Source organism: Argopecten irradians, chromosome 11 (assembly GCF_041381155.1).
Source record: "Argopecten irradians isolate NY chromosome 11, Ai_NY, whole genome shotgun sequence".
Classification (NCBI taxonomy): domain Eukaryota; kingdom Metazoa; phylum Mollusca; class Bivalvia; order Pectinida; family Pectinidae; genus Argopecten; species Argopecten irradians.
Window position 1 is genome coordinate 20897103 of NC_091144.1, and position 16080 is coordinate 20913182.

Genomic DNA, 16080 nt, shown 5'->3' on the forward strand with positions numbered 1-16080 from the left:
CCCACTTTTGGTGGGAACATATGAATAACTCGATTCGAATCAGCTGTTCAATCGAATTCGTTGACGATGACGGAAGAGAAAAAATATGGATATTTTAATAAAAAATATGCAATTGTTGCGAGAATAAATTATATATGAGGAATAGATTAATATTTTGTAGAGGTTATGAGGGTATAATGATAATAGAGCCCGTGTAAATTTTATATAAGTCGGCTTCGCCGGGGTTACATAATTTACACGTGCTCCATTATTATTATACCCTCATAACCTCAACAAAATATTAATCTATTCCTTAAATACATGTTGCTGTTACTATAACGTCACGCACAATAAATCAACAAACACTTTATTTTATTGCTGGTGACCGATACAGCTTTTAATGTTGTTATCCTTAACGCTTGGTTACTAGGTACTAGTATGAGAATGTTTATTTGGTCTCGTACTCTGGTTATTTCGCTTGATGCAAATTCAAAACTATATTAAATTAGCATAAAACAAAATCAGGACAAACACAAAACAACGTGTCAAAAACAATGCATTTATAGATATATCAACATAAACTGTATGCAATTACATAATAACATGTACATATATTTTGGCACATCACGTAATGCTTATTTCAAAAAACAAAAACAAGATCCATTATGTTCCTATAATTGTTTGTTAAGATAAATGCTTCAAAAATACTAGAGAGCAGCGTGCTTTGTCTAACAGGTTCCAATCGTGATCTCCATATCGTCTATGGCATAGTTACCCCAGTTGGCACTAGCTGTCACCTCCAAAATCAACTGCAATAAGAAAACAATTGGTTAGTGTTTTGTTTTTAAATAACGTTGTCTGATAAAATGTGTAATAATATATTCACTTTATTACCGTTTCTACTTTCGGCATTTACGAAATCTTGATTGGAATTTTACAAAATCATTTCAGTAATATTGATGGGGGTTATGTTTCATGTGATATTTTATTTAGAATAATACTTTACTGCAATCCATCGACAATCTACTGCAAACTAACTATTTACGTGGCTACTAAATGTCGGATTTCCGTTTCATATTAGGTTCGCGGAGATAAACGTTCGCAGACAAGTTGGACGAATTTTGAAAGCTTTCACTAAAACTGATGCAAATCCTAGTTCGCAATGACAATGTTTTTTTGCGACTTCAGTTTGATCACGAAATCTGCAAAGTAAAACGGACTCGCAAATAAATTGGTTTACAACAATCTCCAGACGATACCTTGAAGGTCCCTGTATTTTGTATGACCACTTCTGCCCGTTTCCATGACCGAGTCTTTGGTTTGGTGTCCAGAGTCCATAACACAACCTTTTGTTCATCTTCGTCCACTGACAATACCCGAAAGTGTCCGAGCTGATAGCCGTATGCATAATACCAGAACCTCAAGCAGCTGGTCGAGCCACTGTTTTTGAAGTCAGGACTTGTCATGCGGGCAACAGAGCCTATTTTCTACAAAAAATAGATGAAAGGTAAATGGTTATGGTAAAGATATATCACGCGATAGTATTAGGCCAAACAAAATTATATGCATGTTTCAGGTTACATGACTGAAAAATAGGGTAGGTTGGTCGGAATTTTTTATTTTTTTTATTTTTTTATTTTTTTTTTTTTGGCGGGGGTGGGGGGTTAAGTTGTTTTATTACTACATTACAAAGTAATTTGTCTTTCAGGCTTTAGGCTGGCTAGTAGTCTTTTATTTCTCAATTCCATAATTGAACTTTATCTGGATAAACTTGCAAGCGTGAAAATCTATATTGAAAACTTCACACACTACATTTTTGTTTTGAAAAAGTGTGATAAAATAGGTAGGGTCGGAGGTAAAAAGTAGGGTAGGTAGGGCTACCTGAAACATACATATTTTTGGCCTTACAAGAACCATACATATTTTATTCCTCAGTCTTTATCTAAAGGGCTCCAAGTTTGTGCAAATAAATGACCCTGACCTTTCAAAAGGTAACAAACTAGATATTTTGAGTGACATATCAATAATGCGATCATGTTAGAGTAACTATAAATGACAGGCCTCCTGAATCATGGAACTGTTTTAATGTTGTCTCAATCCTAATTTTGTCTGGGCCGATGAGTAAAAGAAAAAATATTTTATGACGTCGTTTGTGGCTCCAATGAAGGACTCTGACATTCACTTATCAGCTGTATATCAAGTAAAGCATGCTAAATCACGAACGAACTCCGTGATCATGAGGCCAAGATAACGTGTGAACAACCTGCTGACTGTCCAGCAATTGTTTCTATTCACGAAAAGAACTGACCTTGTCATTATCTGACTCGACAAGGAACGAGCCTTTCCCAGACGTGTGATCCTTGTAAGGTCCCAGGACGACCCAGCGTGCCCTGCGCCACTGTAAATCGGAGGTAGGGGACGACCGCGTCATACCACACACACTTGTGTCGAAATCACAATAGAATAGTCGGTCGCCTTGGTTAAAAGCTGAAAAATAAACAAAGATTGTTTACCTATATACGATATTAAAGCGCGTTTCGTCAAAATTATACGTAAATTTTGAGTTACTTAACGACGTAGGTAAATTTCGATTTAACGTCGATTAGTCTCCTCTTCCGGTGATTGCGACGTCATTCGACGTCTTGTTAATGTTAATAACATTTAATTGTATTGTGTAGTTGTTTGGTTGTGTGATGATACATGGATATGGACATTTCAGCCTCATTGTCATAAAGAGTGTTGTCGTGTCTATATATCATAAATAAGCAACGTTAAGAGCGGCCAGATCTTAGATGGGTTACATTTTCGTTGGTTCGGGCCCGGCCTCGGCATGTTACAGCTGGTTGGTTGAGTAGGTTAACGTCGTCAGGGTTATTTAAGGACGGTCCCCCGTGTGTGTGGTCTGTTGCGTGTGAAGTAATTACGTGTTTTGGGAGGCTGCGGTATGTCCTTGTTCCTTACCCTTATATTGACAATGGGCAAACCAGTCGTTCCACTCCCATGATGTTTAGCTTTAAGCAGGAGCAGAAACTTCTACTATGGTGTTTTTCGACCAGGGAACAGAACTCACCAGAACATGCTCGTGGCCTAAATTGAGGCGGTGTCAAGGGAGATGTTAAGAAAATAAGTTTAATAAGATGAAGAGAAAATATAATATCCCAAACTTGATCGCCTTTTACGATCAAACGCCTAACCTGAAGGAAAGTACATATATATTATGTATCAGCAATGAGAATGGACAACAGACTAATCTTTTAACATTTTCACATGACGTTGGGGATATTCCCAGCAAGTTATTAATGGCATTTTCTCGAAACGATCTTCTCCCAAAATTTCAATTTTGATGAAAATGTACTGTTTTCTTTGTCTTACTTACCACTTATTGCTTGAACTTTGAACTGAAATCCCCCGGATGTCCTGACGTGACCTTTAGAACCAGAGAACCGGACCATAACAAAGTTTGAGGAGGACAATGGGAATTCTTTATAACCATTGACACCACAGAGTCTGAAAGTAAAAAAAAAAACACCCAAATATATCAAAACAATGACACTTGCCACTTATATATATGATGTAATTTTACAAGCTCACGGGCTCTTTGGAATATTTCACAGGGACCTGGCACGATTTTTTTAACCAACAGTATACATATTTATATTAAAGTATCAATAATATATATATGTGTGTGTACTTTTGATTAAAATCAAATCGTGCCAGGTCCCTGTGGAATACGTAGTTTAGAATAAAAACGCTACATTAAGTCGCTGTGAAAATATTAAACAAAAAAAGTGTCTTTTAACGTACCTTGGGCCATTCTGACCGACCAGATTGTAGCGCACCTCGACCCAATGGTAGCACTCCTGTCGCTTTGTCGATCTGGGGATATTAGTCACTGTAACGCTTGTTTTAATCTGGGTGTCAGGTGCTGACTGTCGAAACACAAAAACAACAAATTAAGACTGTCCAAACACAAAATATCAAATTAGTCTCCTCTTCCGGTGATTGTGACGTCATTCGACGTCTTGTTAATGTTAATAACATTTAATTGTATTGTGTAGTTAGTTGGTTGTGTGATGATACATGGATATTTAAAAATATCAAATAAGACTGTCCAAACACAACACATCACATCACTATCCCAAACACAAAGCATCAAATTGGACTGTCCAAACACAAAATATCAAATTAGACTATCCAAACACAAGAGATCAAATTAGACTGTCCAAACACAAACATCAAATTAGACTGTCCAAACACAAAACATCAAACTAGACTGACCAAACACAAAACATCACATCACTATCCCAAACACAAAACATCAAATTAGACTGTCCAAACACAAAACATCAAATGATTCTGTCTGTCAAAACACAAAACATCACATCACTATCCCAAACACAAACCATCAAATTAGACTGAACAAACACAAAACATCACATCACTATCCCAAACACAAAACATCAAATTAGACTGTCCAAACACAAAACATCAAATGATTCTGTCAAAACACAAAACATCACATCAGACTGTCCAAACACAAAACATCAAATCAGAATATCCAAACACCAAACAACAAATTATACTGTTCAAACACAAAAAATCAAATTATACTGTTCAAAAACAAAACATCACATCAGACTATCTAAAACACAAAATATCAAATTACACTATCATAACACAAAACATCAAAACTGACTGTCCAAACACAAAACATCATATTAGACTGTCTAAATACAAAACATCACATCACTATCCCAAATACAAAACATCCTATTAGACTGTCTAAATACAAAACATCCAATTAGACTGTCCAAATACAAAACATCAAATTAGATTGACCAAACACAAACCATCAAATTAGAATGTCCAAACATAATACATTGAATTAGACTGTCCAAACACAAAACATTAAATTCGAAGGTCCAAACACAAAACATCAAATTAGACTGTCCAAACACAAAACATTAAATTAGATTGACCAAACACAAATCATCAAATTAGAATGTCCAAACACAATACATTGAATTAGACTGTCCAAACACAAACCATCAAATTAGACTGTTCAAACACAAAACATCAAATGATTCTGTCAAAACACAAAACATCAAATTAGACTGAGCAAACACAACCCATCAAATTAGACTGTCCAAACATAAAACATCAAATTAGACTGACCAAACACAAACCATCAAATTAGACTGTCCAAACACAAAACATCAAATTAGACTGTCCAAACACAAACCATCAAATTAGACTGACCAAACACAAACCATCAAATTAGACTGTCCAAACACAAAACATCAAATTAGACTGACCAAACACAAAACATCAAATTAAACTGTCCAAACATAAAACATCAAAACTGACTGTCCAAACACAAAACATCAAATTAGAATGTCCAAACACAAAACATCAAATTAGACTGACCAAACACAAACCATGAAATTAGACTGTCCAAACACAAACCATGAAATTAGACTGTCCAAACACAAAAAATTAAATTAGACTGGCCAAACACAAAACATTAAATTAGACTGTCCAAACACAAAACATTAAATTAGACTGTCCAAACACAATACATTAAATTAGTCTGTCCAAACACAAAACATCAAATTAGACTGTCCAAACACAAACCATCAAATTAGACGGACCAAACACAAACCATCAAATTAGACTGTCCAAACACAAAACATCAAATGATTCTGTCAAAACACAAAACATCACATCAGACTGTCTAAACACAAAACATCAAATCAGAATATCCAAACACCAAACAACAAATTATACTGTTCAAACACAAAAAATCAAATTATACTGTTCAAAAACAAAACATCACATCAGACTATCTAAAACACAAAATATCAAATTACACTATCATAAAACAAAACATCAAAACTGACTGTCCAAACACAAAACATCATATTAGACTGTCTAAATACAAAACATCACATCACTATCCCAAATACAAAACATCCTATTAGACTGTCTAAATACAAAACATCCAATTAGACTGTCCAAATACAAAACATCAAATTAGATTGACCAAACACAAACCATCAAATTAGAATGTCCAAACATAATACATTGAATTAGACTGTCCAAACACAAAACATTAAATTCGAAGGTCCATACACAAAACATCAAATTAGACTGTCCAAACACAAAACATTAAATTAGATTGACCAAACACAAACCATCAAATTAGAATGTCCAAACACAATACATTGAATTAGACTGTCCAAACACAAACCATCAAATTAGACTGTTCAAACACAAAACATCAAATGATTCTGTCAAAACACAAAACATCAAATTAGACTGAGCAAACACAAACCATCAAATTAGACTGTCCAAACACAAAACATCAAATTAGACTGACCAAACACAAAACATCAAATTAGACTGACCAAACACAAAACATCAAATTAAACTGTCCAAACATAAAACATCAAAACTGACTGTCCAAACACAAAACATCAAATTAGAATGTCCAAACACAAAACATCAAATTAGACTGACCAAACACAAACCATGAAATTAGACTGTCCAAACACAAACCATGAAATTAGACTGTCCAAACACAAAAAATTAAATTAGACTGGCCAAACACAAAACATTAAATTAGACTGTCCAAACACAAAACATTAAATTAGACTGTCCAAACACAATACATTAAATTAGTCTGTCCAAACACAAAACATCAAATTAGACTGTCCAAACACAAACCATCAAATTAGACGGACCAAACACAAATCATCAAATTAGACTGTCCAAACACAAACTATCAAATTAGACTGACCAAACACAAACCATCAAATTAGACTGTCCGAACACAAAACATTTAATTAGACTGACCAAACACAAACCATCAAATTAGACTGTCCAAACACAAAATATCAGATTACTATAAAGTGAATCAGTTATGTTATCCACCTAATTCCATATTAGATATTGTAATCTAACTTATATTCGCGTCGACTAAATTTCGCGTTTTCATGTCTAACGATCTTTTCATGACAATTTAAACAAATATTTGCATGCAAAAATATTTTGGTTTACAGTTTATGGGTCTGTTATAAGCCTTGTCTTATTTACCTTAATGAGCCAGACACACCTGGCCTTCTTGTACGACTTTGGGTAGTTTGGAGAACTAATTGTTTGACTGTCCGATGAAAGATTGATCATTCCTCCGCAGCCTTCAATGGTTTACAAAATAAGGGATTTTCTTTTTATTGAAAGACATGTTTTTCAAGCAACATAATCATGATGATGACATATCGAAGACATTGGTTTAGTCGTTGTCGTGTCAACGTGTCTCAAAATGCTATCGCTACGGGATGTGCAAGGTCTATAGAAGCTTTCAGAATATCACATGGTTACTTCGAAGTCAACAATATAAATCATTAGAACCTAAAAGTTACTCTATAGAAAATATACATGTATGTCATAATTGTGTGGGTGTTTTTTCCATCATTTAGGACATATACACTCTTCTAAATAAATTTCCAGAAGACAGCTTTAAATGTTTCTCTGAAAATTTCTGTCGGAGCCTTTATTTACACATCTATATCTCCCAATGCTATAAGAAGCATGCATACATAAATGTATAGTTAATTTAATACCGGAAGATCAAACTGACATTGACGTCAAGGTCAACGGCAAATGAACAACTGAATAATTCTTTTTCTGATAAGAACATTTAAATCTTTTAAAATGTATTGTTTAAAACTTTACCATTGAGGGTCCATGAGGTATCAATTTTCTCACATTTGTCGCCACTCAGCCCCTCTGGACACAGGCATTCACAATTTTTGAACGGTCTGCCACCATTTTGACATTTAAGCATGTCACATCCTCCTACACATACCAATTACACAAGGTTAGTTGTGCTCCTTATATAATTACGAAGATGAAACATTGACTCAATTATTATATGGTTACCGAGCCCTTCTGAAAATGCTTTGTGAAGAGGTAGAAAAGCCCCACTTTTAAAGTGCTTTTTAAGACGTGTCTAGGAAAAATGATACAGAAATACACCATCTAACTTCCTATTAAAACCATGTTTCGTCATGTTATAACATACACGTAGAAGCAAACAGTTGCCAAGAATCTCTCAAAGTGTATTCAATTTTAAAATAATGTTGATCCTTTATCTAGACAGTGAGCTTTTGGTAACAGTTGTTAATTTTACATTTAAGTTTATCATTGCTTTAAAACAGCTTTAAAATAATGTTTCAATATATACTTTAATCAAACGCTGCTTACACTTTTATATAAAAAAGTACGATGTCAAACTGTCGCCTGGTTGTGTGAAACAAATGGCAACTGATAAAACGTACCTGAGCAGTTGTACGCGTTATTGGCAGCGACTACGTCATAGAAGCTTAGCCCTATCCGACGTCCCAGTAGAAAGTTTAGGTTGGAATCTCGGGCCTTGATGGTACAGCTGCCATTTTTACTGAAATACTGTCAAAAAGTTTGTCTTTGATAAGGGAACCAACAGTAAACACGAACTCGTGTTGTTATACAAAACAACTGCTATAGTAGTAGAAGAGGATAAGTGGACATCGACATGCAATTAACTATTTAACTATTAACTGTATGTTATTCTGCTATGGTTCATTACACTTTACAAATGTGCAGTGAAAACGGCGGTCATGCGATGTCGTTTTGACAGGCACACACATCAAATCCGTTTGAAGGAGGATCAGACAACATCCCATCAGAGGTCACGTTCTGGTGACCTTTCAAACTAGCCAATCAAATTACTACTTCCAGAATCTTGGAAGTAAATTAAAGGGACGAAAGCGATTTCAAGAGCTGTCGGAATCATTTTCGTACATGTAGTCATATCGTCCAATGAATACAACATTATATATGAATATGTGGGCTGGAATGCCGCTTCCAGTTGATGTAGCTACATACGATAGGTGGCTAAAATCCATTTGAACTTAAGTACAGAAAGTATAAAGGCCCCCAGAATGTGACCTCCTAGTGGGATGTTGTCAGATCCTTGTTAAAACGAAGTGGTTATATGGATTTGCATTTAAATCAGATTGAACAGAGGTCATGGTAATATCATCGGTCAAACATAATTACCACGACAGCTGTTAGATTATATTTTTCAAACGAAAGTGACCCGAGAGGCACCCAAGGTTGCGTTTCTTAGAATAACCCGGGACTGTACATTGCAAAGGCGGTGTAAACCTTAGTCTGCTAAACCGGCTTACATCGGTTTTTTAGGTCATCTGACCCGAAGGGTCAAGATTACCTTTTGTCATCGTGGATCGTCCGTCGTCGTGCGCCGTGCGCCGTGCGTAAACTTTTCCTTTATATCGCTACTAGTCAAAAGCTCTTAATGGATTTTAACCAAATTTGACCAGAAACATGCTTGGGGGAAGGGGAACAGATTTTGTATAAATGGTGACTCTGACCCCCCTCGGGCAGAAGGGACGGGCCCAATATTGGAAATTTTGATAATTCTTTAAAACGCTACTAGTCATAAAGTTTCGAAAGAATTTCAACCAGATTTGGTCTAAAATATCTTTATGAGAAAGGTAACAGATTTTGTATAGATGGTTACTCTGACCCTCCTGCGGCAGGAGGGGCGGGCCCAATAGGGGAAATAGACGAAAATTTCTTCAAAACGCTACTTGTCATAAAGTTCTCATTGGATTTTTACCAAATTTGGTCTGAAAAATCTTTAGGGGAATGTGAAGAATTTTTTTTATAAATGATGGCTCTGACCCCTCCCTGGGGCAGGACGGGCGGGGCCTCAATAGGAGAAGATGAGGAATTTGTTTTGAAAAAGCTAGTAGTCATAAACACATCATAAAATTTTGGCCAAATTTTATCAAACAACCTTTTGGGAATGAGAAAAGATTTTGTATAGTGACTCTGCCCAACACCGATGTTTCGGTTTCTATTTCACCAAATATTTGTTTTCCCTCACTCTTGTTTTAATTTGTTGAAATGATTTTCAGATGACCGTTCCTTAACGGGCCTCTTATTTTTTAGGCAAAAACAAATGAATAAATAAAATCTTAAAATATAGACATGTTTAGTGGACTATGCAGACCTTTGAAGGTGAGGTATACCTTTGATCCGTAGTGCATGGTGGAGGCGAGATCGTACGGAGCTATTTCTGTTTGCGTGATGACTTTGGCGAAATTCTTCTTTCCTGATTTCTTGATCAGGTCAAGATTAACATTAACGAAGTGATCCCTGTCCTCGCGACACTGCTCGTGGTAGAAACCAACAGCATGGCCAATCTCGTGTACCACGATACCGGGCTGAAACAGAAACCAATAACATGGCCAATCTCGTGTATCACGATACCGGGCTGAAACAGAAATCAATAACATGGCCATTCTCGTGTATCACGATACCGGGCTGAAACAGAAACCAATAACATGGCCAATCTCGTGTATCACGATACCGGGCTGAAACAGAAAGCAGGAACCAATAGCATGGCCAATCTCGTGTCTCACGATACCGGGCTGAAACAGAAACCAATAGTACGGTCAATCTCGTGTACCATGATACCGGGCTGAAACAGAAACCAATAACATGGCCAATCTCGTGTATCACGATACCGGGCTGAAACAGAAAGCAGGAACCAATAGCATGGCCAAACGCGTGTCTCACGATACCGGGCTGAAACAGAAACCAATAGTACGGTCAATCTCGTGTACCATGATACCGGGCTGAAACAGAAACCAATAGTACGGTCAATCCAGAAACCAATAATACGGTCAATCCCGTGTACCATGATACAACGCTGGAAAAGAAACCAATAGTACGGTCAATCTCGTGTACCGCGATACCGGGCTGAAACAGAAATCAATAGCATTAGCAATCTCGTGAACCACGATACCGTGCTTGAACAGAAACCAAAAACATGGCCAATCTCATATAGCACAATACCGTGCTCAAACAGAACCCAACAGCATGGCCAATCTCATGTGCCACGATACCTGGTTGGAACAGAACCACGATACCGGGCTGAAACAGAAACCAACAGCATGGCCAATCTCATGTACCACATACCTGGCTGGAACAGAACCACGATACCGGGCTGAAACAGAAACCAACAGCATGGCCAATCTCATGTGACATGATACCTGGCTGGAACAGAACCACGATACCGGGCTGAAACAGAAACCAACAGCATGGCCAATCTCATGTACCACGATACCTGGCTGGAACAGAACCACGATACCGGGCTGAAACAGAAACCAACAGCATGGCCAATCTCATATAGTTCAATACCGAGCTGGAACAGAAACCAAAAACGTGGGCAATCACGTGTACCACGATACATGGCAATTTGAATGTACCTTATATTCGTTAAGGTAAAGATATATATTCGTAAAGGTAAAGATATCGATAGCTGTGAGTTTCTGGCACAAAATAAAGGGTTTATGGAGTTCAGTAACGAAATTAACTCCCTTACCATTGTACATCCAGGTTCCTTCAGGTATATAGGCTGGGCATGTCTACTAGTGTAGCCTACCATTGACGCGCACCTATAACAAACAGTGATTAAAACTGTGACATTCATTACAGGTTATAAAATGTCCCTGTATTCATAGTATAACCTACCAAAAATCAACAAAAGCAGACTTGGCAAATTATCATATCTCTGCTAAAGGTCACATTGAAATAAATGTATATCCCAACTTTATTTCCAGTCTCCTACCAGAATAAGACACATTGACATCTCACCCTTTTCCCGTTCCAAACGAGAGATAGTGGTCGTGTTTGATCACTTTCCTCAGATCTGAATATCGCTGCTTCTGTTTGACGATGTCTACAAACTCCAGACATGTGTATCTCTCCCAGTGCTTCATCGCTATCCGGATGTAGATTTTCGATTTGGCATTCACTGGAAAATTGTTTATAATTGATGCATATAAATAGCAGGACAATAAAAACTATCTTTCAAAAACTGTCCAATTTCTTACACACATTATACTTCAAATATTGTAAACCAACTTATTTTCGCGGAGATTTAATTTAGCGTTTTCATACCTAAGGACGTTTTCGCGGAGATTTGATTTCACGTTTTTATACCTATGGACATTTTCGCGGAGATTTGATTTCACGTTTTTATACCTAAGTTTAATTTTGCGGTTTTTTTGTGTGTGTGTGTTGTTGGTTTTTTTTTTTTTTTTTTTTTTACCTCAGGACGTTTTAATTTGATGTCGCGTTTTTATACCTAAGGACGTTTTTGTGAAGATTTAATGTCGCGTTTTTATACCAAAGGACGTTTTCGTGGAGATTTAATGTCGCGTTTTTATACCAAAGGAGGTTTTCATGAAGATTTAATGTCGCGTTTTTATACCTAAGGACGTTTCCGTGGAGATTTAATGTCTCGTTTTTATACCTAAGGACGTTTCGTAAAGATTTAATGTCGCGTTTTTATACCAAAGGACCTTTTCGTGGAGATTTGATTTCACGTTTTTAAACCTAAGGACGTTTTCGCGGAGATTTGATTTCACGTTTTTATAACTAAGGACGTTTTCGTGGAGATTTGATTTCACGTTTTTATACCTAAGGACGTTTTCGTGGAGATTTGATTTCACGTTTTTATACCTAAGGACGTTTTCGTGGAGATTTGATTTCACGTTTTTATACCTAAGGACGTTTTCGTGGGCATTTAATTTTACGTTTTTTTACCCAAGAACGTTTTCGTTGACATTTCATTTCACGTTTTTATACCTAAGGACGTTTTCGTTGAGATTCCATTTCGCACTCTAAACTTCTAGAGTTCTACTTCAGTTGTATTTGAAAGTTTTGTCGAAAATTATTTATATTATTTCCTTTCGCCCGTCATCGTCGATACTGCAGGGCTAATTATAACTGACGTATAGTAACCCAGGGGTTATTATCACTGACGTAAAATAACCCAGGGGTTATTATAACTGAGGTAAGGTAACCCAGGGGTTATTATAACTGACGTATAGTAATCATCACTGACGTAAAGTAACCTAGGGGTTATTATGACTGAGGTAAGGTAACCCAGGGGTTATTATAACTGACGTATAGTAACCCAGGGGTTATCATAACTGACGTAAGGTAACCCAGGGGTTATCATAACTGACGTAAGGTAACCTAGGGGTTATTATAACTGACTTATAGTAACCCAGGGGTTAATATGATTGGCGTAAAGTAACACAGTGTTATTATAACTGACGTATAGTAACCCAGGGGTTATAACTGACGTAAGGTAACCTAGGGGTTATTTTAACTGATGTATAGTAACCCAGGGGTTATTATAATTGGCGAAAAGTAACACAGTGTTATTATAACTGACGTATAGTAACCCAGGAATTATTTTCAATGACGTGTAGTAACCAAGGGGTTAATATAATTGACGTATAGTAACCCCTGGAGTATCGACGAGGATCGCACGCGAAAATAAGTTGGTAGGCTGAAATACTATAGTTTTATATTCCCAGAAAGTATTCGATGTTATGAACTACTATATTGACATGGTTACATGTGGATACGGAGGTTAATTAACCTCAGATAACACTATATTAAGTAGGGCCTCACTAAAGCGACGCCGCCTGGTCTCGAACTTGTACGGTATGACACCATGTGGCCATATCCTGGACACAAATCGGATCAGCTTGCGTTTGACAAGAGAGATATCTTCTTCCTGTATGGAGAAATCAAACACTCAACTACAGAGAGCTGGAATTAAGTAATACTTGATATTTATGCTCACATACAAACGCTACAGTGTATCCTAAGCACTTTAGATCATTTTCAGAAATTAGGGGTTCAATATCATAGGCAAAATCAGTGAACACCTCTAGCATACACAGTTTATAATCCATTCATTTGAATTAACGTATAAATATTTTTGTGTAACCTCTAAATCATGTGCGGAATGAGATATGGATCGGTTACTGAGAAAAAAAGTTGTAAATATGGACGACTCTTGTCGGACGACAACGAGCAAAAAAAGAACTTAAATACATGTATATGTAATAACTTTTGCAAGTCTACATAATCTCGTTTTTATTCAAAAGCCGTTTCGGAAATTTAGTGGCCCTTAATATATAGTAATACACGAAGTATCCAGTTTGCCTTTATCACATTCCTAAATTTAGTACTTCGATTTCAACAGTATGTGTTACCTTAAAATCGTCAGGTAATACGTCACCCATAGCCTCTAGTATTTGGTGAGACTCGTTTTCATCTTCGGGGCCCGTTACATTATCGATGTCCTGGTAAAAGAATACAAAGATTGTATACGACAGAAATAATAACACAACATACGAGTTAATGGAGAACCACATAAAACAGTTAGATCCATTTAGACATTATAATGCATCTTCACTGATCGATGCATCCTCGATACTCCAGGGTTCCGATCACTTACGATCTCTACACCCCTGGACTATCTCATAGTGAAATTGAAGGCAGCTCAGCGGAAAACATTTGACCAATCACAGACTATCAAAGATTTCCTTTGAAGACTACAGAGAGAGCGACACCTAACATCAAAGCCACACAGTCAACCACAGTGTACCGTTATACGGCTCTTTTGATGTACATCAAATGACTAAATTACCTGTTCTACTCTGTAGCCTCCAGTTTTACCATGAGATAGTCCAGGGGTGTAGAGATCGTAAGTGATCGGAACCCCTGGAATATCGAGGATGTGATCGATGGTACAATCACGGAATCACCTTTATAGTAAAGTTAACGTGTGAGAAGTTTATAAAGACATTACATAAGTAAACCTTACACAATTCTCCTCTGTACCGTTGCCAAGCACCACAAAGCTACTGCAAGGTTGGAATTGGCTTGCATTCTGAAACGACCATAAAATAAGTATTTCTGAAATATGCGTACGATTACCCAATGTTAATCAGCCTACGGTATAAACGAAGCGTAATGGAATTTAGACACTGTGTTTCCTAGGGTGAAAGGTAATAATATTTTGTATAATTCTAATGACATCTACGTTTTCTACAGTTAATCATTTATAGCATCCTCGATACTCAAGGGGTTATTATCACTGTCGTTATGGACACTGCAGTAATGATATCTTGGGTGTCCATCCTCGATACTCTAGGCTTACATGTTATGGATACTGCAGTAATTATATCTTGGATGTTCATCCTCGATACTCCATGGGTTACTATCACTGTCGTTATGGATACTGCAGTAATTATATCTTGGATGTCCATTCTCGATACTCCAGAGATTACTATCACTGATGTTATATCCACATCAATGTTAGTTAACCCATGGAGTATCGAGGATGGAGTTGTAATATCGCGATGTCAGGGCGTTGCTGTCAGTTATTTTTTAGTGTTTCTGTATCAGAAAGGACAAGTTGTATTGCGATAAACATTATGGATATCTGTAAGATCACTTTACAATTTCCGATGTTTTGGTTACATCAGGCTGTTTTGCGGCGTCACGCAGTTATATAATAATTTTGTGTCACTAAGTTGTCATTATTTGATTGAAACATTGTATTGTATCTGAAATATACAACTGGACTTGGCACATGATTTCAAACTCCTGCTATCCCCTCCTCAAATATATTTACAATGTCTCTCGGATTCGAGAAGTAATGATATTGTAAGAATGTATTACCGTAGATTTAGATTACATAATGCAGCTATACATAGATACATATAAACTATATATAAGAAAAAAACCCATCTACATGAGCGATCTTAATGCAAATTCAAAATAAATACCTGTTGTATTACATTCACGGCGACGAGGATGAAGAGAAGTAGACGAGGACACCCCGACATCTTTCTGGTAGGACGAGTGATCACTCGAGTAGACAACGTCAAAATACACCTGTATCCGCTAATCACTGGTACGTACTCACCTGTATGGGTATCCGCGCGCGCAGGTATGCCTACCTGTGAACACTTATCCGCGCGCGCAGGTAACTACATATCACAAGCTTTGGTGATTACCTGTCTTTGATTTATGCACGTGCTTTTCCTCGACCCTCGTAGCAGTGATTAATTGTAAATTTTAATTTTTATTTCAGATTTCATCCTATCGGAAACATATATATGAATATATGTTTCTGATCCTAGAATAATTTATTCT

General features: G+C 36.8%; 1 protein-coding gene across 1 annotated transcript; it reads right to left on the reverse strand.

Annotated features, from left to right (window-relative positions):
• Window positions 1–499: 499 nt before the first annotated feature.
• Window positions 500–15877, reverse strand: LOC138334979 (blastula protease 10-like). The gene is made up of 15 exons (XM_069283858.1): window positions 15711–15877; window positions 14744–14809; window positions 14130–14219; window positions 13540–13645; window positions 11707–11866; window positions 11435–11507; window positions 10077–10271; window positions 8319–8445; window positions 7714–7836; window positions 7075–7175; window positions 3784–3908; window positions 3356–3486; window positions 2288–2466; window positions 1239–1466; window positions 500–788 (listed from the first exon to the last, which is right to left on the reverse strand). The coding sequence occupies exons 1-15, from the start codon at window positions 15768–15770 to the stop codon at window positions 708–710; spliced, it is 1845 nt and encodes a 614-aa protein (XP_069139959.1). The 5' UTR covers window positions 15771–15877; the 3' UTR covers window positions 500–707.
• Window positions 15878–16080: the final 203 nt, after the last annotated feature.